Below are 24365 nucleotides of genomic sequence, written 5' to 3' on the forward strand. Positions count from 1 at the left end.
CTTAAGGTTCTTCTGTCTCAGCCTCCAAGTAGTTGTAATTGCAGGCATACACTATTACATCCAGCTTCTTTACTATTGTTATACATTGTATTTTTCATGTGTATCTGTCATTAGACACAGTAATTAAAAATTATACTTATGGTTCTGGCGCCTGCCTCACAAGTGCAAGGTTCCAAGTTTGATCACCAGTACCAAAACAAAATTATACGTGATGTGAGACATAAAGCTTACTTCATTATACCTTCCTTTATCTACAAGTACTTGGATATCCAACCTTTGCATTTTGATTTCTTTTGCAATCTGAGTTTGTTAGTCTGTGCTGGTTTAGTTCCCATATAAATTTTTCACTTAATTACAAGTTCTCTATGTTATCTTTTATAAACAAACATTGTCCAAGGAGTTCTTTTGAACACAAATGCTGAAAAATCCTCCCCAAGAAAAATAGTCAAATAAATTTGGGGAAACTTGTTTATTACCTTTTAGAGTTTCACAATTCATATTAAGTTAATAAAGGTTTTGAAAGTCTTAGTTGAAGTCTTAATTGAAATTAGCTTAGTTTTGCAAATTTGTTGACATTGTCTGACTTGTAACAGGAATTATTGATCCGCAGAACTAGAGGAAGAGCTGGCAAATACATTGTGTATTTATATACCAAGTTTCATTTTGTTTTGACAGATGCCTATATTGCTTCATGTACATGAATTAGGATAGATGTGTAACCTAAAATGATTGTGGTGTTGTTGTTGTTGTTGTTTTTAATGGGGGTCTTGTTGGGATGGTGTGCATGGGTATGATCCCAGCAAGTTTGCAAATTTGAGCCTAGCCTGGGCTACTTACTGAGATCATGTCTCAAAATAAAGTAAAATTAAAAAAAAAAAAATAGAGAAAAAAGGCTGAGGATATAGCTCAGTGTGAAGGCCCTGGGTTCAATCCATACTACCAGAGAAGAGGGCCAGGGCAGGGTGTTATGGGGTCTTGCTATATTCCCCAGGCTGGCCTTAAACTCTTAGGCTCCTAAGTAACTGGAATTTACAAGTGTGTACTACTACAACTGTTTGTATTTTTTTAAATGATTGCCCTTTTTTTGCTCACCTTTTTCTGTATTTTATGAACTTCTGTTATTCAAAACAAATGGCTGTATTGCTGTCGTCTGGTGTTATTTTCTGAATATGTTTTCATTATAGTTAGTTTTATTTTGAAAGAAATTTAATGATTTCTAAAGGAAGAAGAAATCAATGGTTCTGTTTTCACCCATGATATTCGTATCTCAAGTGTAATTTCAAACAATTAATCTGATTTTAAATGACTTAAATGCTTAATTTTCTAATGTATACTCAAATACTATAATACGTTTATTAATTCTGCTTCCTTTAATACATATAGTCCTGTCGGTTGGGTCAACACAGACCTATTTCTCAATTGTTGATGGATGGGATCATGAGAGTTGGATCTGCTGCATCAAAGAAACTATCAGAAAAGATTGTAGCAGAATGGTTTTCTCAGACAGCTGATGGTAACAATGAAGCATTTTCTAAACTCAAGCTTTATGCTCAAGTCTGCAAATACGACCTAGGTACTGAACTTACATTTATTGTGTTAGGCCAGTATTAGCAAATCATGACCAGGTCCACCAGCTGTTTTTGTACATAAAATTGTATTGGAATATAGCCATTTTCATTTATTTATATATTGTTTCTGTCTGCTTTTGTGCTCCAGAATCGGAGTTGAGTAGCAGTGAGAAAGACTGTGGTACACAAAGCCAAAAGTTACTAACTGATCTTTCCCAGAAAAAAGGGTTTTGTGTAGGGGTCTTAACAGGTGGGAGTTGTGTATTCTAAACTATTTTCTCTTGATTCTGTAGGATCTGATGTTTTATTCACATTGATTTTTGATTTATTAATACTTTAGAGGTAAAATAATTTGTAGTCAGCCTCTGTAACACCAAGAAGTAGTTCTTTACTATAGCTAAGAAAATGACTGCTATTCAAAACTTTCTTGTAGTACTTTGGAATTAAACACCAGTAGCCTTCCTTTAGATTTGATTCAAAGAGGTACAGTACCGATATAGTGATTCTCATTAGACATTCTTTTAATTTGAGCCTCGTTATAACATTTTTTTCATTAGTTGTATAAAAATGCTGGTTTACTTATACAATTTTATTTTTAAATTTCTTTCTTTAGTTTCTAGGAGAAAACAGAAATCTAATACATGCTATACTGTGAGCAGACAGTCTAGGGTAGATAGCCAGGCGTGGCGGTGCACACCTGTAATCCTAGCACTTGGGAGGCTGAGGCAGGAAGGTTGTCATGAGTTCGAGGCCAGCCTGGGCTACATAGCAAGTTCAAGGCCAGCCTGGACTACATAGTGAGACCTTGTCTTTAGAAAAACAAATAAACAAAAATTTAGGCCAGATAATTGCCAAGGAAGTATCACCTAGATTATTTTTTATTTATATAGTAGAATAGAAAAAGGAACCGGTCGGTGAAATAAAGAATTAAATTCCTGTGTTTATTCTTTAGGTCCTTATCTTGCCTCCCAGCCATTGGACAGCTCTCTACTTTCACAGCCAAATTTAGTTACCCCTACCAGTCAGTCTTTGATTACTCCCCCTCAGATGACAAATACTGGAAATGCTAATACATCATCTGCCACATTAGCATCTACAGCAAGCAGCACCATGACAATGACTTCAGGTGTTGCCATATCTTCTTCAGTTGCCACAGCTAATTCAACTTTGACCACAAGTTCATCTTCATCATCTTCCAACTCGAATAGTGGAGTATCATCAAACAAAGTACCTTCATTTCCACCCTTTGGCAGTATGAACAGTAGTGGTACAGGATCCATGTCTACACAAGCAAATACAGTTCAGAGTGGCCAGCTAGGAGGGCAACAGTCATCAGCTCTGCAGACGGCTGGGATTTCTGGAGACTCTTCTTCACTTCCCACTCAACCGCATCCTGATGTGTCTGAAAGGTACCTTGAAAAATGCAGATCTTTGGGGTTGGGGAATAGCTTGGTCATGGAGCCTGTGCTTATCATGCCTGAAGCAATGGATTCAATTCCCACACCAAACAATAAATAAGAAGATAGGGCCGGGGATTTAGTTCAGTGGTTCCAGTGCCTGCTGCACAAGCGCAAGGTCCTGAGTTCAATCCCTGGTACCACAAAAAAAAAAGAAAACACATAAATAAGAAGATAGTCATTGTGAAAGAACATGCAGTATAGTGCTTTTTGATTTTTTTTTTTTTTTTGGTACTGGGGATCAAACTCGGGTTCTTTTGCTTGCGAGGCAGGCGATGGAACCACTGAGCTAAATCCCCGGCCCTCTTATTCTTGAAATGCTAGCTTTTATAATATTAAATATTTTATGTGTAAAATTATAATGAAAACTCTTTAAATGTCTTAACATATATCCTTAGACTCTTTAGGGTGGGAGTTAAGATCTTTTCTTTTCTGTTTTTTGAGACAGGTCTCACTGTGTAGTTCAGGCTGGTATTTGAACTCACTATGTAGCCGAGGCTGGCCTCAAACTTGCAGAATCCTCCCACCTCAGCCTTCTGAGTGCTGGGATTACAGGTGTGCGCCACAGCACCTAGTTTAGGGAGTTAAGATCTTAAAAGCCATTTAATCCAGATATCCATGGGATGTTTGAGTGTGACCTGTGACGTAATTGTCAAGTAGATTTGCCTATGCAAATTATTTCAGTAATTGAGAAATCGATATTCAGCTACCCTATTGAAACACTTTAAAGTCACCCAGGTTTCAATTTCAGCTCTGCCATTTAGTGGCTTTGCAGTTTAAGGGAATTTCTTAACTTTCAGAGTGTGTGACCTTCTCTGCAAAATGCAACTAATGTGGTATAATGTACATTAAGTGCTTTGCACAGTGCTCTCAAGTTATTTATAATAATCATGATGACAGTTCTTGTTCCTTTAATACTGAAGGTATTGGAAAAGTTTCCTTTTGATTTATGGGTTAGGTTTAGTCTGAGGGTAGGTGTATTTGTTACCTACCTAGGATACTGTTGTGCTCAGTGTTATAAATGTGTGTGTGGGGCTGCACTATTACACAGATTGATCTACCCATATTGACTAAACAGATTTGTAGTTTAAAAGTAAATCACCCATTGAAGAATGAAGCTTATTCTTCATTGATGTTATAAAGTATGAATATGTATAGCCTAAAAATGTACTGGAACATTGAATGGGTCTAGAAATACTTGTTTAGTTATTTAAATATTTTTTAAATTTAATTTTATTGGTACATTTTAGATATACAATATAATGACATGCATCATTGGAAATGTGCACCTTTACATAATCTCTCTTGGTTCTTATTTTTCCCCCTTCCCCTGCCCTCCCTTCAACCCCTCCATCCCTCCCTATTTACAAAGACTTTGTTTCCATTTTTTCATTTTCTCATATTAATTCCTTTCCCCTACCCCTCCCATTTCCCCTTTCCCTTTGGCCCTTTTCTTCCTATTTCACATTATCTATTATACCTTTTAGTCTCACACTAGAGAAACTTTTTGGTATTTACCTGTGTGTCCTATTTCACTTAAAGAGTGTCGCTTCAATGTGCATCCGTTTAGCTATAAATATCTCTAATTTCTCATTCTTTATGGCTGAGTAGTACTCCATTTTATTAAAAACCCACATTTTCTTTATCCAGTCTCCAGTTGATGGGCATTTGGGCTGTTTCCAAGTTTTAGCTATTACAAACTGTGCTGCTGTGAACACAGGTGCACATATATTACTGTGGTACGATTCTTTTAATTCTTTGGGGAAGATACCCACCAGGGAAATAGCTGGGTCAAATGGGACTTCCAGTCCTAGTTCTTTGAGGTATCTCCGTACTGATTTCCACAGTGGTTGCACCCAGTCTGCACTCCCACCAGCAGTGGAGCAGTGTTCCTCTTTCCCCACAGCCCCAGCCACATTTGTTATTGGTTGATTTCATGATAGCAGCCATTCTTTCTGAGGTGAGGTGGAATCTCAGCATTGTTTTCATTTGCATCTCTCAAATGACCAATGATGTTGAACATTTTTTCATATGTTTACTTGCTGTTTCTACTTCTTTGTCTGAGAAATGTCTGTTCATTTCAGATGCCTGTTTTTGGATTGAGTCTTTAAATTTAGGAGGTCTGATTTTTTTTTTTTAAGTTCTTCATAGATTCTAGATAGTAGACCTTTGTCTGAGGAACAGCAGGTGAAAATTTTTTCCCACATTGTGGGTTGTCCGTTCACTCTGTTGTTGTTGTTTTTTTGCTGTGCAGAAGCTTTTTAGTAAGAAGAGATCTCACTTGCTGATTGTTTGTGCTAGTTCATGGGCAACTGAAGTTTTGTTCATAAAATCTTTTCCTACACCAATGTCTTCAAGAGTTCTACCTAACCTCTGTTCCAGCTTGTTCAGCGTTCCTGTTTTAATATTTAGATCTTTAATCCATTTTGATTTTAGTATAGTGCATGGTGAGAGATAGAGGTCTAATTTTAATCTTTGGCAAGTTGAAACTGAATTTCTCCAGCACCATTTATTAAAGAGGCTATCTTTCCTCCAGTGAAGGTGTTTGGCTCCTTTGTCGAAGGTGAGGTGGCTGAGTGTGTCTGGAGTTGTTTCTGCATCTTCTAATCTGTTCCACTGGTCCTCAGGTCTGTTTCTTTGCCAGTACCATGCTGCTTTTATCACAGTAGCTTTGTGGTATAGTTTCAAGTTGGGGGTTTTAATACCCCCTGCCATGTCTCTGTTACCTAGAATTGCTGTTGCTATTCTGGGTCTCTTCTTGTTCCAAATGAATTTTTGGATTGTTTTTTCAAGGTCTGTGAAGTATGCTGCTGGGATTTCAATTGGGATTGCATTGAATCAATACAGCAGTTTTGGAAGTATGGCCATTTTCACTATGTTGATCCTTCCTACCCAGGAGCAGGGGATGTCTTTCCATTTTCTGATGTCATCTTCAATCTCTCTTTTCAGAGTGCTGTAGTTTTCAGAGAAGAGGTCTTTGATTTCATTTGTTAGGTTGATTCCTGGGTATTTCAGTTTTTTGGATGCTATTTTGAAAGGAATTGTTTGCCCTGTTTCTCTCTCAGTAAGTCTGTTGTTCATGTAGAGGAAAGCTATTGATTTTTGTGTGTTGACTTCGTATCCAGCTACTTTACTGAATTTGGTTATTAAGTCTAGAAGACTTTTGGTAGCAGTCTTGGGGTCTTTGATATAGAGTATCATGTCATCTGCAGATAATAACAATTTGACTTCTTCATTACCTATCTTTATTCCTTTTATTTCTTTCTCTTGTCTAATTGCCGTGGCTTGTTTAAATATTTTAGTACAGGGCTTGGGATGTAGCTCAGTGGCACTGTGCCTGCCTGGCAAGTGCAAGGTCCTGAGTTTGATATCTAGTACCGGGATTAAATAAATATATTTTAGTGCAGGGGTATTGTACACTATGAAATGAATGGTATGTGCAGTGTTTATGGTTCCATGGGAAGAAAGAGATGTCCTTTATTCTAAGATAGACTCTTCTACCAGTAAAAGGAGAGGAATGTATGATCCTGCTCTAATGGTATCTTAAGCAAATATTCAACTTTTTAATTTTATTTCTACCACAAATTTTAGCACAATGGATCGGGACAAAGTGGGAATCCCCACAGATGGTGATTCACATGCAATTACCTATCCACCTGCAATTGTTGTTTATATAATTGATCCTTTTACATATGAAGATAAAGATGAGAGCACTAACTCTTCTAACGTGTGGACTTTGGGACTACTTCGATGCTTTTTGGAAATGGTCCAGACTCTTCCTCCTCATATCAAGAGTACTGTTTCTGTGCAGGTAAAAGTGAGAAATGTTTTTCTGTATTGACATTGATTTTCTAAATGCCAATTTCTATTGATTTTACTTTCAAGTGGTATTATAATAGACATCTTAAAGGATTTATAAAAGATCAACTTAGGCTGGGGATTTAGCTCAGTGGTTCTGCTGCCTGCCTTGTAAGCGCAAGGTCCCGAGTTCAATCCCCGGTACCAAAACAAACAAACAAACAAAAGATAAACTTTATACTCATACCGCAGTGATAATGAGGAATAAAAAGATTATATTGAGTGTATTGTGTGCCTTATGTTATTTTATAAATCAGTTTTTAAATTAATAAGCCTAATAAGTGGAAAAATATAGTATGGACTCATAGGCTAGAGTTTTTTTTGTTTTGATTTTCTGAGACAGTCTCACTGTGCAGTCCACACTGGCCTTAAACTCATTTTGTAGCCCAGGCTGGCCTCAAACTCATGGTGATCCTCCTGCCTCAGCCATACAGGTGCTGGCATTACCAGCATGAACCACCATACCCAGCTATAAGCTACAGCTTTAAGACAGGTTACAAGTAAAAGCGTAAGAGGGCCAGGGATGTAGCTCAGTAGCATATGCCTGCCTGGCAAGCACAGGCCCTGAATTTGATTTCCTGCGGGGGGGGGGGGGGTAAGGGGTGGAGGGAGTAAAAGTATAAAAAAATTAACCTTAATAAATTTTTGAAAGCAAATTTAAACTCTTTGTTTTATGAATTACAAGAGAACTAGTCCATGGTGGTATTCATATAATTGCTTTGTAGGAAGTTTTAAAAGTTTTTAGGTGGTCCTTTGGTTCAGGCCCCATTGATAAAATTGATGATTTATTAAAGAATTGTGTTTTCTTATATTTAGATAATAATTTAAGTTAGGTTTTATTAAACATACCAGTAATCCCACAGTATCTTTTATTCTTTGTTCGAAGTTTAACATTTCAATATTTACCTATACTTTTTAGATTGTTCCTTGTCAGTACCTCTTACAACCTGTGAAGCATGAAGATAGACAAATCTATACCCAGCATTTAAAATCCCTGGCTTTTTCGGCTTTTACCCAGTGTCGGAGACCACTTCCAACATCAACCAATGTGAAAACATTGACAGGCTTTGGTCCAGGTTTAGCCATGGAAACTGCTCTTAAAAGTCCTGATGTAAGTATGTTTTCCATGATCAAAGTTAATGAATGACTATAAATTTTGTGCAAAATTAGGTGCAATTTTTTTATTTTTGCATTTTCCAATCAGAATTGGGTAAATACTATATATTTTTTAAGGATTGCTTAGTACTGTAGTACCTTAATTTTTTATTTTACAGAGACCAGAGTGTATTCGACTTTATACACCCCCATTTATTCTGGCTCCAGTGAAGGACAAACAGACAGAGCTAGGAGAAACATTTGGAGAAGCTGGACAGAAATACAATGTTCTTTTCGTGGGCTACTGTTTATCACATGATCAGAGGTGGATTCTTGCATCTTGCACAGATCTATATGGAGAACTTTTAGAAACTTGTATCATAAACATCGATGTTCCAAATAGGTACTTATAATTCCCTAACTATATGATTATATCATCCCATTGAAAAATTTAACACAAACACACAAGATGTTTAATTTTTAATGAGTAAAAAACTGGGTTATATTCATTAAGATATTAAAACTTAGAATTTAGGATACTTTTCACTCTTTTGCAGTGAATATTTATATTTTATAATTAATTAAAACAATTTTGATAATTAACCTATTTACACAAAGATTAAAGTTCCTAACTTTTCTGTCATAAATCTTGAGGTAATGATTTTTGCTGAAATTTTTGAGGCGGGCGGTGGCACCACTGAGCTAAATCCCCAGCCCTTTGCTGAAATTTTTGAACAAAGAACTAGAAAGTCCTTCTGCAATTAAAAAAGTCTAAAATATGTATAGAATGCTTAAACTTTCCTCATGTACCCTTTGAGATACAAACCATAATTGACTGATTTAACTTTCTCTTCTAAAATTGTTGACTGAAAATTTTAATCATTTAAATTTTAGGATATCTTCTGAAAATGGTTGTGGTCTTTTTAGAATTCTCCTTGGCAGTAATTAGATAAAATGGTCAGTTATTATGAAAGATGTAACTAATAGGTCACAGCAGGTGAGCCTCATGTTATCACTTAAATGTTTCTAGTAGCATTATTTCAAGGCTAGTGAACATTGCTCATGAGAACTTGAAAAGCGGATCTGTGCAGTGTTTGTTTTAAGATTTGGAGTCTATGCTTTATTTTCTTTGGAGTCTATCCTTTATTTTCTTTATTAAGAAATGATTTTTAAGTTCAAAAATTGGCCATATGGAAAAATACTTAATGGTTATTAAAGTTTAGCATTGCTGGCAAAGCAGAATACTGGTTTGTTTTTTTGTGATGGTGGTACTGGGTGTTGAATCTAGGCACTTTGCACTAAACTATATCCCCAGTCCTTTGTATTTTTTTGAGATAAGTTCTTGCTAAGTTGCCCACCTTGCCTCAAACTTAGTGGTCCTCTTGCCTCGGCTTCCCAAGTAGTTGGAATTATAAGTGTGTGGCAACATGCCTGACTTAGGAATATTAATTTCATATTGTTGTTTGTCTGTAAACCTTACAGCAGTGCTTCTTTATCCCATGATATAATTTTATTTCTTAGGATATTTGTGCTAATTAAGTGACATTTGGGAAGAATATACTTATGTGTAACCACCCCTGCCTCACAAGTGCAAGGTCCTGAGTTCAATTCCCGGTACCAACAAAAAACAAAAAAACTTTACTTCCCAAACTTTTGATTTTATGTATATTCTTACTTTACACCTTCTTGTAAAGGTGTAAAACATTAAAATTAAGTAACCAGAGGCTGCAGGTGTGGAACACACTTGCCTAGTGTGCACAAGGCCCTTGATTCAATCCTCAGTACTGTCCCCCTCCATAAAGTTATCTCATGAATTTTAGAAATATTTATGGCTGCCTCTTCATTTCGTTCAATAGGGCTCGTCGGAAAAAAGGTTCTGCTAGAAGATTTGGTCTACAGAAACTTTGGGAGTGGTGCTTAGGACTTGTACAAATGAGTTCATTACCATGGAGAGTTGTAATTGGTCGTCTGGGAAGGATTGGTCATGGAGAATTGAAAGGTAAAATTATATTTTATTATGCAGTTTTAAAATTTGTTTTATATTCACATAGTGTTCAGACCACATGTAAGTGTATGTGCTGAGTAAAATGCAAAGGTTATTAGTAAACTTGTTTTTTATTTTTATTTTTTGTTTTTGTTTTTTTCTCATGGTGCTGGGGATTGAGCTGGCACCTCTTGGATGCTTGGCAAGCACTATAACACAGGCACACCCCAAACCCACAACTTTTGGGTGAGGGAGTACTGGGATTGAACCCAGAGCCTCCACACTGAGCTACATTGCTAGCCATGCTTTTTTCACACTTTGAGACAGGGTCTCACTAAATCACTTTAGTTACATAGGAAAGTTGCACTTGAGCTTGCCATCCTCTTCCCACAGCCTATAAATACATCCCAAGATAAACTTTTGTTTTTAAAGTGGAACCACATAGGTATAGTTAATAGCTATTCTTATTTGTTGTCTTTCACTTTTTTCTCCTTTCTACTTGTTCTTCACCTTATCCGCTGTTCAGTAGATGGTAATTGAATGTGGTTTTCACCAGAGTTAGAGGGATAAAGGATATTAGCATCAACAGTAGGATTTTTGACTTGATGACTCCTTTGAGGAAAACACTAATTTTTAAATCATTAAATATTTCTTTTATGTTCCAATCTTGGTTCTATAGCATAGTTCAGTGCTTTACTTTTTTTTTTTTTTTAACTGTTGATACCCACAGACTGGAGCTGTTTGCTGAGTCGTCGAAACTTGCAGTCTCTAAGTAAAAGGCTCAAAGACATGTGTAGAATGTGTGGTATATCTGCTGCAGACTCTCCCAGCATTCTGAGTGCTTGTTTAGTAGCAATGGAACCCCAAGGCTCTTTTGTTATTATGCCAGGTTAGCCAACTTTAGTTTATATCAAAATTAATTCATGCACTTAATTTTTAAAGTATTACATTAAATTTATTCATTTATTTAAAGAAAAATGTCTTTTATTCTCTTTGTAGATTCGGTATCAACAGGTTCTGTATTTGGAAGAAGCACCACTCTAAATATGCAGACATCTCAGCTAAATACCCCACAGGATACATCATGTACTCATATACTTGTGTTCCCTACTTCTGCTTCTGTACAAGTAGCTTCAGCTACTTACACCACTGAAAATTTAGATTTGGCTTTCAATCCTAACAATGGTAGGTGAATTGTTCTTAAGAGGTTTTTTTGAGGGGGCAGGTTGTGGTGGTAGTGTGTTTTTTGGAGATGGCAACTTCCTGTGTTCCCCAAGTTGGCCTTGAACTCCTGAGCACATGTTCTTCCTGCCTCAACTCCCCAAAATATCTGAGACTATAGGTGTGACCTACTGTGCACAGGCAAAAAAGGTTTTTAAATATAGTATTTACGCAGAAGAAGAGAAGGCTATGTGACGGAAGCAGAAGAGTGCAAAGTCGAAGGAAGAAGATTTTATGTTCCCAACTTTGAAGATTGAGGACGGGGCCATGAGCCAGTGCCTATAATTCTAGGTACTAGAAAACACAAAGAAGCTGATTTTTCCGTAGATCCTCTAGAGAGGGAGTGCAGCCCTGGTGGAGCTAATTTAAGACTTATTACCCCTAAACTAATAAATGTTTGTTGCCTTACACCAGCAATGTATGGTAATTTAAATTAAGTCATTTCAGACCTTTCTTTTAGCATATAGATATCAGAATTGATGATATGGAATGTCCTGTAAATCTAATTTTAAAAGGTAATAATTGATCATAAAGTGTTTATACATGTTTATGCTTTGGCTTTTGAGGTACCTATATTAAGCTTTATTATTCATTTTATATCTTTATGTCTTGATTTGCCGAAATGGTATTTTATATAAACTGCCAGAATAAGGACATAGCTTTTGGTGAACCTTGGAGGTTTTATTTAGTAGAAAAGAAAATAAATAATACTTTATTCTTATTTTGAACTATCTTAGAAAATGTCAGATCTTCAAAATCACAGATATACGTATTATTTTAGTATCTTGTGTTATAACTTGAATATTTTACTTGATAAAGAACAGGGTATTGTGAATAGTCCCATTTTAAGTACATTTTCATTTCCTACATACTGTATTTGCTTTGTATTAGCAATTTGTTGCTATAACAAATTACGTATTTATTGGCTTAAAAGATAATCCATTTGTTATCTTAAAAGTTGTAGAGGTGTCCAAAATCAGCCTCATTGGGTTAAAAGTCAGGGTGTCAGTAGGATTCTTTCAAAAAGAAAAAGAGAACTCCTGTGATTACAGGATTTATTTGCTTAATCTAGAATAATTTCCTCATCTGAAGATTGTTATCTTGGTCACATCTACAAAATCCTTTTTGGTAACATGTCCATAAATTCCTGGGATTGGAACGTGGACGTCTTTTGGGAGCCATTATTCAAACTACTATATGTTTGTTTATGCATTATTTATATGGCTGTTAGCACAATACTTGACACATGATAGACTCTCAGGAAATGTTGGTTAAATTCACCTATTTTGAGGCCGGGGATTTAGCTCAGTGATTCCACCGCCTGCCTCGCAAGCACAAGGACCCCAGTTCGATCCCCTGTGTGTAAAAAAAAAAAAAAAAAAAAAAATTAACCTATTTTGGTTAACATTTGTTTTAACCTTTTATTGTGAATAACCATAAGATATGGAAAATGGAGTAATTAATTTCTTTTCTTTGTCCTGTATAGATGGAGCAGATGGAATGGGTATCTTTGACTTATTAGACACACCAGATGATCTTGATCCTGATATCATTAATATCCTTCCTGCATCTCCAACTGCATCTCCTGTACATTCTCCAGGATCTCATTACCCCCATGGAGGTGATACTGGCAAGGTAATCCTATTACAGAAATTCAGTTTATCTAAATATCATTCATTCCTGTTGTAAGGGATTAATAGGTAAATTCAACACTTTTTTCGTTGAGGATGAGATTTATACACTTCTGCCCCTTAGACATGAATACATTAATGTATACATTTTATAGAGAGTTTCTAAGGCTCTGCTTTCTCTGAATTTATATTTTCTATACTACTTGGCATAAGCCACTTCGTCATAGCTTCAGTTATAACATCACCACACCATTGAAAATCAATATCTTGGGCCAGGGATTTAGCTCAGTGGTGCTGCGTGCCTAGCAAGCACAGGATCCTGAATTCAATTCCCATATCAGAAAAAGAAAAGAAAATCAGCATCTGTCTAAAAGATAGTGTTCATATCAGGGCTATGACAAGAAATATAATAGAAATACTAATTTTCTCATAAGAACAAATAAAATAATGACCACCATCATGCTCTTCCTTTTTATTTTTAGCAGTTATGAAAGTAGGCTGTATTGTACTTTTGTTTGAAGTCAGTAACTGCGCTTCATTGAATGTTAATAACACATCTTTATTTTTGTGAAACCGTACATTTTAAAAATTATTTTAGTATGCATATGTTTAGAATTTACCTTTTTTTTGATTTTTGGTTTTTTTAGAATTTACCTTTTTAAAGTAAGGAAGAATCTTTCTCCATTTTTACCTTGTATACCTTCCTTTTTTTAACTGTAAGAAATGCAATTATTGAAATGCTTGTGCACATTATTAGTGCATAAAAGCACCAATAATCCCACCACCTTAATAAGTTTTTACTTTTTGCAAATTACTTTCTTTCCATATATCTATTATTATCTATATTCAAGTTTCAATAAGTATAATTAACTTCTTAATATTTTATTATTGATATGCCATCACTTGCTGTTCCCAAAAGTTTGCATTCCCAAAAGGTTGGAGATTAAAGAATTTTTTCTGTTATATAGATACCAATGTAATGAATATTTTCATGCATATTATTTCTCTTATATTTTATTAAAGTAAATACCAAGAAATACACGTTTAGTAGTCTTTTCGTGTTGGCATGATGCTTTCCAGAACACTATGTATTAACTACATTTTATAGATCATGCTAGATGAATAAAGCTAAATAAAATCAACCTTTTAGAATGAAGTGTGATTGTCAGGATTTAGTTGAGGTACTATTAGGAAATAAGTTGAAATTTCATTGAACATTTTGTATTTTTCACTTAAAGTTGAAGCCCTGCATATACACATGCACTCTGGGTTTTGCATAATAATACTAACTTGCTAAACAGTGAGTATATTCATTTATACAACTTCCGTGGCTTTGCTTTTTTTCATGGTTTGTTTGTTGAGGCAGGGTCTTACTAGGTAAGACTGGTCTCAAACTTGGCATCCTCTTGCCTCAGCCTTCCAACTGCTAGGATTACAGGCATGCGCCACTAGTCTCAGTTTAAAGCTGGTTCTTTTTAATATTATTACCAATTAGGATACTTTTAAGAGTATAGCTGTTGAGTTTAATATTCAGTATTTTTTAATAGATGTCATAAGTTCAGACTCATTGCCATAAGCCCTTTTATATTTATAACTGTTATCTATGTAGAATGAACTAATGCACTTTTAATTTTGTCTTTTTAAGGGTCAGAGTACTGATCGGCTACTTTCAACAGAGTCTCATGATGAAGTAACTAATATTCTCCAGCAGCCATTGGCCCTTGGATACTTTGTATCAACTGCCAAAGCGGGTCCATTACCTGACTGGTTCTGGTCAGCGTGTCCTCAAGCACAATATCAGTGTCCCCTTTTTCTTAAGGTAGCCATTTCTGTGCCTATTCCTAACTAATACAATTTGAGAACTTGATTCTTGGGAAATACAGAAATAGCTTGTCTAAGTTCTAAATTCTGAGGTGCAGTGCCACACATGACTTTAGATATCACAAAGAAAATTACCTAGTTATGAAACAACTGTGACTTTTAAATAATTTATATTAAATTTGAACTTTATTCTTAAATCAGACTACTGAAACTCTTGTTTTTAATAATAATTTCAACTGCACATATGAAAGTTTAGAGCTTCAAGAAGCCTTGACTTTCTAACCTCCTCATTTTCTAGGTGAGCATATTTAAGTTCAGAAAACCTCACCTGAGCAGTCATAAATTGATAAGAGACTGAAGACTAAAACCTAGATCTGTGATTACAATGTTACTCTTTTAATTACATCATGCTATACTTGAAAGATTCACAATCTTTGTAATACTTGATTTTAAATTTAATTTACTCTGTCCTTACGAATACTTTCTAGCTTTGTGTATATTGCTGTTTTAAAACTATTGCGTGGTTGGGGCCAGAGATTTAGCTCAGTGGCACCTCGCCTGCCTTGCAAGCACGTGGTTCTGAGTTCGATCCCCGGTACCAGAAAAACAAAAAAACTATTGCATAGTTTTTAAGTAATGAGATTCTCAGACTCATGGTAATTTATTTTATCAAAACACTAAAGGCTTGGGCTGGGGATTTAGCTCAGTGGTTCCGCCACCTGCCACGTAAGCTCAGGTACCTGAGTTCGATCTCCAGTACCAAAAACAAAAACACTAAAGGCTCTGAAAAATAGCAGTCAGTAACATTGTTTACCTAACATTTCCCACATTTATTTTAATACACATTATACATGTAAGAAAAGGATTGTGTAACACCTATTTATAGCTTAAGACCTTAGTGTTTCAGGGCACATTTTTTAGAAAACACTACTTTACAAAAAGTCCAAGGGACTATCCAGATTCTTTTCTACTCAATATTTATTTGCAGAGAGGATAGTGTAAAGTGTGCATTCACCCTCAGATACAGTGTAACAAGATTAGGACTTCTGATTCTGAATTTCCAGGTAAGGCATAATTTACCATAATTTTGTTCACCTTTTCTTTATACATCCCATTATCATTGTATACTGTAGGAAATAAAACTGCTTGGTATATTTCTCTTTGCTTGGAAAAATAGTGGGTTGTTACCTAGACTGTTAAAAATCATTTTATCATAAAGATTAGAGCATTGATACTAATAAGCATTCATTTAATTTGTAGTGATCTGCCATGTGAGACTTGTTTACAAGACTTGATAAAATAGTTCAAATATACACATCTTTGGTTACATTCCTGAATATACTACACAAAAGTTTAAGAATATCTTTTACAGTAAACAGAATGAGATTACCAAAAATGATTACTACCACTCTGTTATAGTTTTTTAACACTATTATATATATTGACATAAACAAAATGATTCACTTTAACTAAAAGTGAAGAATAGTAGTACATTCCTTTCTCCCACTGGTCACTTCCATATTTATTTAAATGAGTGTGGTAGTTACTTATAATCCTATTATGAAATTTATTGGGCAAAGAAGGCATCTGTGCATTGTATTATTATTAGCAATTCAACCAAAGGCAGCTGTTTATAGTGGTGATGGCAAACTTCTTAGAGCTTTCAGTGATAAACAGCCTGCTGCAGCATGCATGCCATAGGTTTGCCACCACTGGTTTATACATAGTTTTGTAAGTAAAATGTTTGCATGTGCTTACTTCTGTTTAGTGTTTAGACCCAAGTATGTCTGCCTGATTAAGCTCTGTGTAACCTAGGGACAGATTGTACTCAAGTTTCAGTTTACTGCTCCTTAAACATTTTACTTTATACATTTAGGCAAATTAGACTTAGAAAATAATTGGAAATCCTTTTTAAGGATTATTATGAAGTCTGAAAAATTATAGCTGAAGAAAAGGAAATAGGAAGATTCAGTGTAAGTTTTACATTTAAAAATGAATGAATTAAGCAAGGAGAAAAACATTATAGTGGCTCCCATTCATAACACAGTTCTAAAAAAATGAATTTCTTTGAGGAAGGAAGATACATGGTAGGTTGAGAAAATAACTAAATAGTACAGTAGCCAAATTTGTCCCATGTGGTTGACTGATTACCTGTTAACTTTTTAGGCCTCTTTGCACCTCCACGTGCCTTCAGTGCAATCTGATGAGCTGCTTCACAGTAAACACTCCCACCCACTTGACTCGAATCAGACTTCCGATGTCCTCAGGTACAGCTCTTCACCATTGTGCTCTCCATTGCAACTGAAAAGATAAAATGTTCTTACATATTTTTGATAAGTTTATGTTTGTACGTCCTTGAATCTCTAGATGAGTTAATTATTCAGAGTAAGTTTTTTTCTAACATGAGTAATCTACTGTTAAGTGTTTTGTTTTGTTTTTTAAAATGCTGATGATAAAACCCAAGGCCTCACATATGCCAGGCAAATAAATGCTTTATTGCTGAGCTACACTTTCAAAGGCCTGAGAATAATTTTTATGAAATTAGTTATATTTCCCCCAAGGACTCTCCATTCTCTATCTTCCACTCTTTTTAAAGGTGACTTTGAATCTTAAATTAACCATAATTGAAAAGTACTTTCAGAATCTACACTGGAAATAGGTACATGGCTTATAAAGTTTATTTGCTTTTCAGGTTTGTTTTGGAACAGTACAATGCACTCTCCTGGCTAACCTGTGACCCTGCAATCCAGGACAGACGCTCATGTCTCCCAATTCATTTTGTGGTGCTGAATCAGTTATATAACTTTATCATGAATATGCTGTGATCTTTATTTGTCGGAACTGTGCAAGAAAAGAATGAGGAAGAAAGAATATTTTGCTGCAGGATTACGTTACAATTATCTTCTCAGTGAAAGTCATTTGTGATGGGGTCTAATTCTTATTACTTCAACAAATATTGTTTTGACTTGGGGGAGGGGCTATAACCCTATTTTTCATTGACTGTATTGAACCTTAGGATGATGACTGATCATACAAAACGTATTATAACATTTTCGTAGCAAAAATTAACTTTTTTTTTCCAGTCACAGTATTTGTGAAGAGTAATGAGCCATAGTACCCAGTCATGTTAAATGAATATTAAAAGCATGGAGAGGAAACATGAGGAACAATGAATACCAACACATGGCTTTAGAACATCAAGGTGTTCTTGTATTGGATTATAGTATCTAGTATTCAAAAATGCCTGCATCTCTTATTTATTGTAAGTTTTTAATGTATAAATTGTCTTATATTTCTTAACCTCTTTTATAAAAATTTTCCTAGAAGGTTTATATTGCCTTCTTGCTTTAAAGCAATTGGTCTAAAATATATGTAATCGTCTTAATTAAAAAGTTGCAGTAGGGTTGCTTTTAGAGTATTATTTTTTTGTAAGGGGGTGGGTGGGACAGTAAATTTGTATTGTCTCAATGTACAGTTTAATGGGGATAGAAGGGGAATAATGTCCATACCATTGTGTGTGGAGGATTTACAGCTAAGCTGTAGTTGCAGAGTACATGTACAGTAATGAAGTTCACTGTGTTTATAAAATGAAAAGGTACCGGGTCTTACAGCATTTTATATATCACATCTTTACAAAATAACATGATGGCAATATACAAGTGATATTGTTAGGTGGTTTAACTTAGAATAAATTGAAAATTCTTCAGTTATATTTTGTACTATGGTTTAGGGCTATGACTAATATTTCAGGCCATTTCCAGTGAAAGAAACTTAGTTTTACAAGAAAAACATTTGCTACTGAATGCTTAAACTAATTTTGGTGTTTAATGTTACATGTTTAAATTTTTTTGAGTTTTAACAGTGGCACATTTAGGCATGGGAATATTATTATGGAATTTATCTGCAGGATCTGCTATACGGTTGAAATTTAGCCCAGCTCTAGACATTTTACAAATTAAGAGCGGTCACTCTTGATTGTTAGCTTTTTTTTTTTTTTTTTAAATTAAGGATTGGGAATGTGTGTGAGAGTATGCATATGTATGAGTGTGTGTGTGCAATCAAACTGTGGTGTAAATAGATTCTCAGTGAATCCTGGTATTCAGACTCTATTCCACTAGTGAAAAAACCATTTTCTAAACTTAAACCTGTTTCCCTTTGTCTTTTTATTTATTTAATTTTCTTGGTTTGGAGATGGCAGTCCCAAACACCAGAGTCTGTACTTTTTTTATAACACAGCTCAAATTAAGGTAGGGCATATGCCAAGGAGGTTCTCACCTCCCTAAAGAAGGGACTTGAATTTTAGGGACTTTAATTCACCCCTTCCTTCAGTAAAACTTTCCCTCTTGTTTGCACATGCCAAGATAACTGCTTTTCTGCAGGCTTTACCCCCTTAAAAAATCCTTTCTACAGTGCTGCTCACAAGAGAGCCCAAGTTAGCCTTTGACTTGCATTGCTGACTTGAATTCACAGTCACCAAGTCTACCTATCTTTCTTAGAAGCAGTCTAGCAAAATTCCTATTTATATGTTCATTAGTTATCTACAAGGACAAAACCAGTTGTATTTACAAAACTTTAATTCAGCATTTTTTTTACTGAAGTTTGTTTTGTAAGTACTATATGCTTAACATAAATATCATTTTCTTATGAACAGTATAAATTGAAATTGTGTATATGAAAACATTAGAAAGTCTTTGTTTTTTCTATAAAGAAAAAATTGATGACAACAGTTTTCAGTCATTTATTCAAGAGTATAATGAAATCCCAGTGGTCAGTCAGCATATTTTGATATTAAATTCAGAGATCACACCTCTGCATTAATTTTTAAATTATACTAACAACCACAGATTATGTTGGCATGTTTTCTTCTATACTTTCTACCAAAAAAAAGCTTGTCTGAAATTTGAAGGAAATATGCATATTTGCAATTTCTATAAAAAGAATATTCTTTTTTATGTATTTTGCTCAATAGTGACTTTAAAAAACTAAAGTTATATTCTCAGCTGTTTAAAATCACTAACCTATGATAACCACACCTCAGTTTGAAAAAAGATTTTTAAAAATTATTCCCTGAGAGTTTCTTTTTTAAGGAGCCATAAGGAGGGAACCCAGTATGCAATTCCTTTTTTTAATCTGGGAATCAGGGAATAGTTCCTAAATATACAAAATTTACTGATACAATATTTTTTTCTTCCCTTCATGTACCAGTTCACACTCAAATAGAAAGTTTTTTTTGTTTTGTTTTGTTTTGTTTTTTTGGTACCGGAGATCGAACTCGGGTCCTTGCGCTTGCGCAGCAGGTGGCAAAACCACTGAGCTAAATCCCCGGCCCCTAATAGAAAGTTTTTAAATAGCCATTCGGACTTGTTTCAGAAAAAAGAAAAATCAAGCCTTTTGTGGAGGATGAAGAATCTGACTAATGTACTGTCACAGACAAGTATAAGTAGTTTTGTTTCATTTGAATAGGTAAGCAAAATATACTTTATACCAGTGAATTACCAACACCTTGACTTGGTTACAGTGCTCATGTCTGTTTTTTCTGAAGTTATCCATTATGAAGCAGGGTGGAAGTTCAGTATTTTGACATTTTAAAAGTTTAGTTATATAATGTCTGCTTCCAGCCAGTGAGAAACATCTAGCCATACCTTTCTTATGCAAGCCATTCAGTTATCAGGACTGTGAATTAACACTGTATGAATAAATTTCTGTACACCTTATCGTTTGGCCAGAAGGCCACCAAGTGTACTTATATGTAATCCTTAAATTTTAAAGTAGCTGTAATTTTTAAATATTTCTAAACTTTTCATAAACCACTAAAATTAAGCTCTTACTACTTAGTCAATTATCCTCAGCTGTATTCGTACTCAATTGTCAGTATGGCACAGATTACTGTATTAAAATACTCTCTTTTCGTCTTCATATTTACCTTCTGAGGTAATTTTTTAACTTAATGTGTTACTACAAAGATTTGCAGATCTTTAATCAAGCACTATGTTAATACTGTAATATCAAAATACTATGTTGCATTATTTAAAGTGTTCAAATTGAATAGTTTAAAAGGAAGTTTTTAAATGCTATATTGCATCATATAATTTGCTACTCATCCACTATGGCATTGCATATTAGTCTGTTAATACATTTAATGTTGCATGAGTGATATTTTGGTCTGGGTTTCCTCTTAAGATTTTAGTTTGCCTAAATTAAGGAAAAATGTTATTAACAATACTACATTTTTATTTTGTCCCCCCACCCCCAATCAGCTGGAAATCTTAACCTTTTGGATTTTCTTGGTGTTTTAATGGGCCCAGAACTGTGGTTTAATTTTTTATATATGTATTTTATTTTTTTGTGGAGTATAAATTTGAAAACTGGATTTGGGACCTAAAATACTCCTCAGGTTGACATATTCATTAAGTTTTAAAATAGCTTTAGTTTTCAAAGTAAACTGGATTTGTGGACCTTAAAGTTCCTGAGTTTAAACTACAAGTTGTAATGTCATCACTGGACACGTCAGCGTCACCCTCTCCGAACAGCGCAGTCACTTTATGAAGGGGCATCTTAAAGCTGCTGTTAGCAGTGACATTCAATATGGTCCAATTGCTTTTCTTTTTTAACACGACAAAAAAGAATAAGGAACAAACACTATTGCTGCCGAATGCCATAACACTGAGTTGTACAAATTGTGATTGAGGAAATGGAAAAGGTTTATACTTTTTAAAAAAAAAACAAAAAAAACAAAACTTCAAATGGAATAAATTATTCACGAAGCCTTTCTTGTGGTGTCTCATTCTGTTGAAATATTTTCATCTTCATTTTCTGTAAGAATCAGCAGCAATATTCATGTCGTTTATAGAAAGAAGGGTGTGCTTAGAAACTGATAAATACACTTTTGAGTGTTTTATTTTTAAAGAGGATTTTAATCACTAAGCAGTGTATAATATGTAGGATTTTTTTTCAACTTTCAGGCTGATCTAGTGTTAATTTTCTAGTCTAAACAAGGTACCTTCAAATACAACTTAGCTCTATCCTCTTTAATCATATACATGTGTTTGAAGCATAAGAAATATGTTCAGGTATGAATAATTCATCAAAAATAGTTCTGCTCAAGTCCTATAAACAGCTGCTTAAAATATTTTTGTCCAGACATTGCTAAATAAGAACATACCTCAGCATTATTCTAGTCATTTTGAAAGTTTGTCAGTAAATTGTCTTTTATTCTTTAAAAGATGATACATGACATTCAAATTTTGTATCTTAAATTATTTTACTTCACGAATTACTATATAATATGCAGTTCAAACTGACTAAAGATACCATGTTCGGGGATATGCCTGGAGTCCAAGATGGAGAGAAGTCAGATTATGAAAATGTGTCTTTTCAGTTTGACTCTAAGGAAATTGAATTTTATCCCAAAGCAGAGTTAGTACCTGGTTGACTCATAATTGGTTGAGCAACTATGTCCAGAGAGAGTTGATTGGAAGAGCTGTGTCAACCAGAGGCTATCTCTAATGCTAAACTATAGAACTTGAGCTGGACTCTAGTCTATTCAACATTTTATACATAACATTCAGGAAAATAATCTGCTTAGCCAAAGCTAAAGCAAAAACCTATGTAAAAGTTTTTTTAAAAAATCTTAATAGGCTTAAACAGTGGGAGATAAAATAAGTTCACTGGGCATTGCTGAACTGCCCTCAAGACAGACCTGCAGAGACAAAAAACGGAGTAGTGATCAGCAACATACGGCCTCTCCAGGACCTGGAATCATCTGCAAAAGAACAACTTGGTGAGAAAATAAAGAACTAGACCGCAGGAATTAGGAAGAAATTGACAGGGAAAACTAGACACTACAGAGAAGCTGGAGAAATGAAGCACAACAAAGAAAACAGCTCACTGCAGCTCTCGAGGAGAATCTGTCACCACAGAAACAAGGATCTTTTATGTCAATTTTCTCTCGCTCATCTCCCATTGCTTAATTTTTCAAATTTTACTTCTTTCATTCTCCCATTCCCCACCCCCTCTGTATTTACTAGTGTAAAATTGTTTTATTAAGCTTCAGATAGTTAACTGTGCTATTACTGTTGAATTCATTTTGTTAGTGGAGATATAGTTGTTACACTTAGTAGATATTTATTGTATGTCAATATTTGGTTTGCATACCTGTAATTGTGGTACTCAGGAGACTGAGGCAGGAAGATTACTGTGAGTTCAAAGCCAGCCTGGGCTACATACTAAGTTCAAGGCCACCCTGAACTAGAGTGAGGCTCTGTCTTTAAAATACATACATACATATATATATATATATAAAATTATTTTTAAAATTATATATATGTATTTTTGGTTTGTCTTAGTGTTTGTAGATCTCTTTTCTATGGTTAAAGGTGGTACACAGTTCTTTTGGTATGTGAATATCGAGCTGGTCTTTGGTGCTGTTATTGTTGCTGATTTTGTTGTTAGTGCCAGGGTGGCTTATTCGTTGTTATTAATTGGTTTTCTCTCTGTACCAGTATCTCAATTGCCTTTGTATCATTAACAATACTGTAGTCCATTCCTAGAGAACTGGGTGCTGGGTCAATTACACTGCATCCTCCTCTTCCAAATTAACAGAGGTGGTTGGATCTTGGAACAGAGGCAAAAGCTTGTAATTACCCATGCCCAGAGTGCATAATTGAAAAGCAGAAACTAAAGAGATCTCTATACTAGCAACAAAGTCTTTCCACTATTATCAGCCCGTAAACCTCAACCAAAAAGAAAGAATAAGACAAGGAAACAAAATGCCTCTTCAAACTCCCAACTCCCCTAAAGCTGACCTGTGGAGCATTGAGGGGAGAGGAAATCAAAAACTACACAACAGAATTATTTGAAAAAATATTTAAGAACAGGTGCTTGCCAAGCTCAAAGAAGATAAAACTAAACAGGGACTTAAAGTGGACAACTAGTTTTCGAGTTTTCAGTGGACAATAACAAAAAGCTAGCTGAGCTAAACAAAATGATACAAAACACTAGTGAACAATTTAGCAAAGAGTCCATGAAAAGGTACCAAATAGAAGTCCAGGAGATTAAAACTTCTGTTGAAAATGGGTAGCAGTGTGACTACCCATAGTGTGAGGACAAAGTGTCAGAACTAGAAGATAGAGCTGATGTTGCTGACCAGTTATTCAGAGATACTTTAAAAACAGGCGAATATGAAAAATGGATCTAACCACTGCTAGATGAGGTAAAGAAGAGTAGGATTCATTGGAATAAGTAAAAAATCACAGCACAAATGGTATAACAAAATCTGTTTACAAAAATAGCCAGATGTGGTGGCATGCACCTATAATCCCAGCATTTGGGAGGCTGAAGTTAGGATTGCCATGAATTCGAGGCCACCCTAGATTACATACCTGTCTCAAAAAATCAAGCAATAATGCCAGAAAACTTTCCAAATATGGGGAAAGAAGTAAACATAGATAAGTGAGCCATATAGAATTCCAAATAGCCACAGTCAAAAAATAACTTAAAATTATTTTTTGGGGTACCAGGATTGAACTCAGGACCGCTTGTGAGGCAGGTGTGGTGCCACTGATCTAAATCCCCCAGCTCCAGAAAATAACTTCTTTATGATACATCAGTCAAAATCCCAGGAGGTCAGCACAAGGACAGAATCTTAAAAGCTGTTAGAGAAAAGGAACAAATCACTTATAAAGGTAAACCCATTAGAATTACAACATATTTCTCAACACCTAATAGGCTA

General features: G+C 34.9%; 1 protein-coding gene across 1 annotated transcript in view; it reads left to right on the plus strand.

Moving 5' to 3' along the window:
* The window catches only part of Med13 (mediator complex subunit 13), a 93834-nt gene extending 75793 nt beyond the window's left edge, over positions 1 to 18041 (plus strand). Inside the window, exons 19-30 of the mRNA XM_004870377.4 lie at positions 1384 to 1573; positions 2521 to 2977; positions 6617 to 6836; positions 7803 to 7994; positions 8158 to 8381; positions 9835 to 9977; positions 10693 to 10851; positions 10962 to 11147; positions 12670 to 12818; positions 14460 to 14633; positions 16802 to 16902; positions 17328 to 18041. Coding sequence (XP_004870434.1) covers positions 1384 to 1573; positions 2521 to 2977; positions 6617 to 6836; positions 7803 to 7994; positions 8158 to 8381; positions 9835 to 9977; positions 10693 to 10851; positions 10962 to 11147; positions 12670 to 12818; positions 14460 to 14633; positions 16802 to 16902; positions 17328 to 17460 — 2328 coding nt within the window. The 3' untranslated portion in view covers positions 17461 to 18041. The remainder of the gene's footprint in view (positions 1 to 1383; positions 1574 to 2520; positions 2978 to 6616; positions 6837 to 7802; positions 7995 to 8157; positions 8382 to 9834; positions 9978 to 10692; positions 10852 to 10961; positions 11148 to 12669; positions 12819 to 14459; positions 14634 to 16801; positions 16903 to 17327) is intronic.
* The last annotated feature ends 6324 nt before the right edge of the window (positions 18042 to 24365 follow it).

Source organism: Heterocephalus glaber, unplaced genomic scaffold (assembly GCF_053883595.1).
Source record: "Heterocephalus glaber isolate CG9 unplaced genomic scaffold, H.glaber_assembly_v1.0 deba00001564, whole genome shotgun sequence".
In the NCBI taxonomy this organism is placed as follows: domain Eukaryota; kingdom Metazoa; phylum Chordata; class Mammalia; order Rodentia; family Bathyergidae; genus Heterocephalus; species Heterocephalus glaber.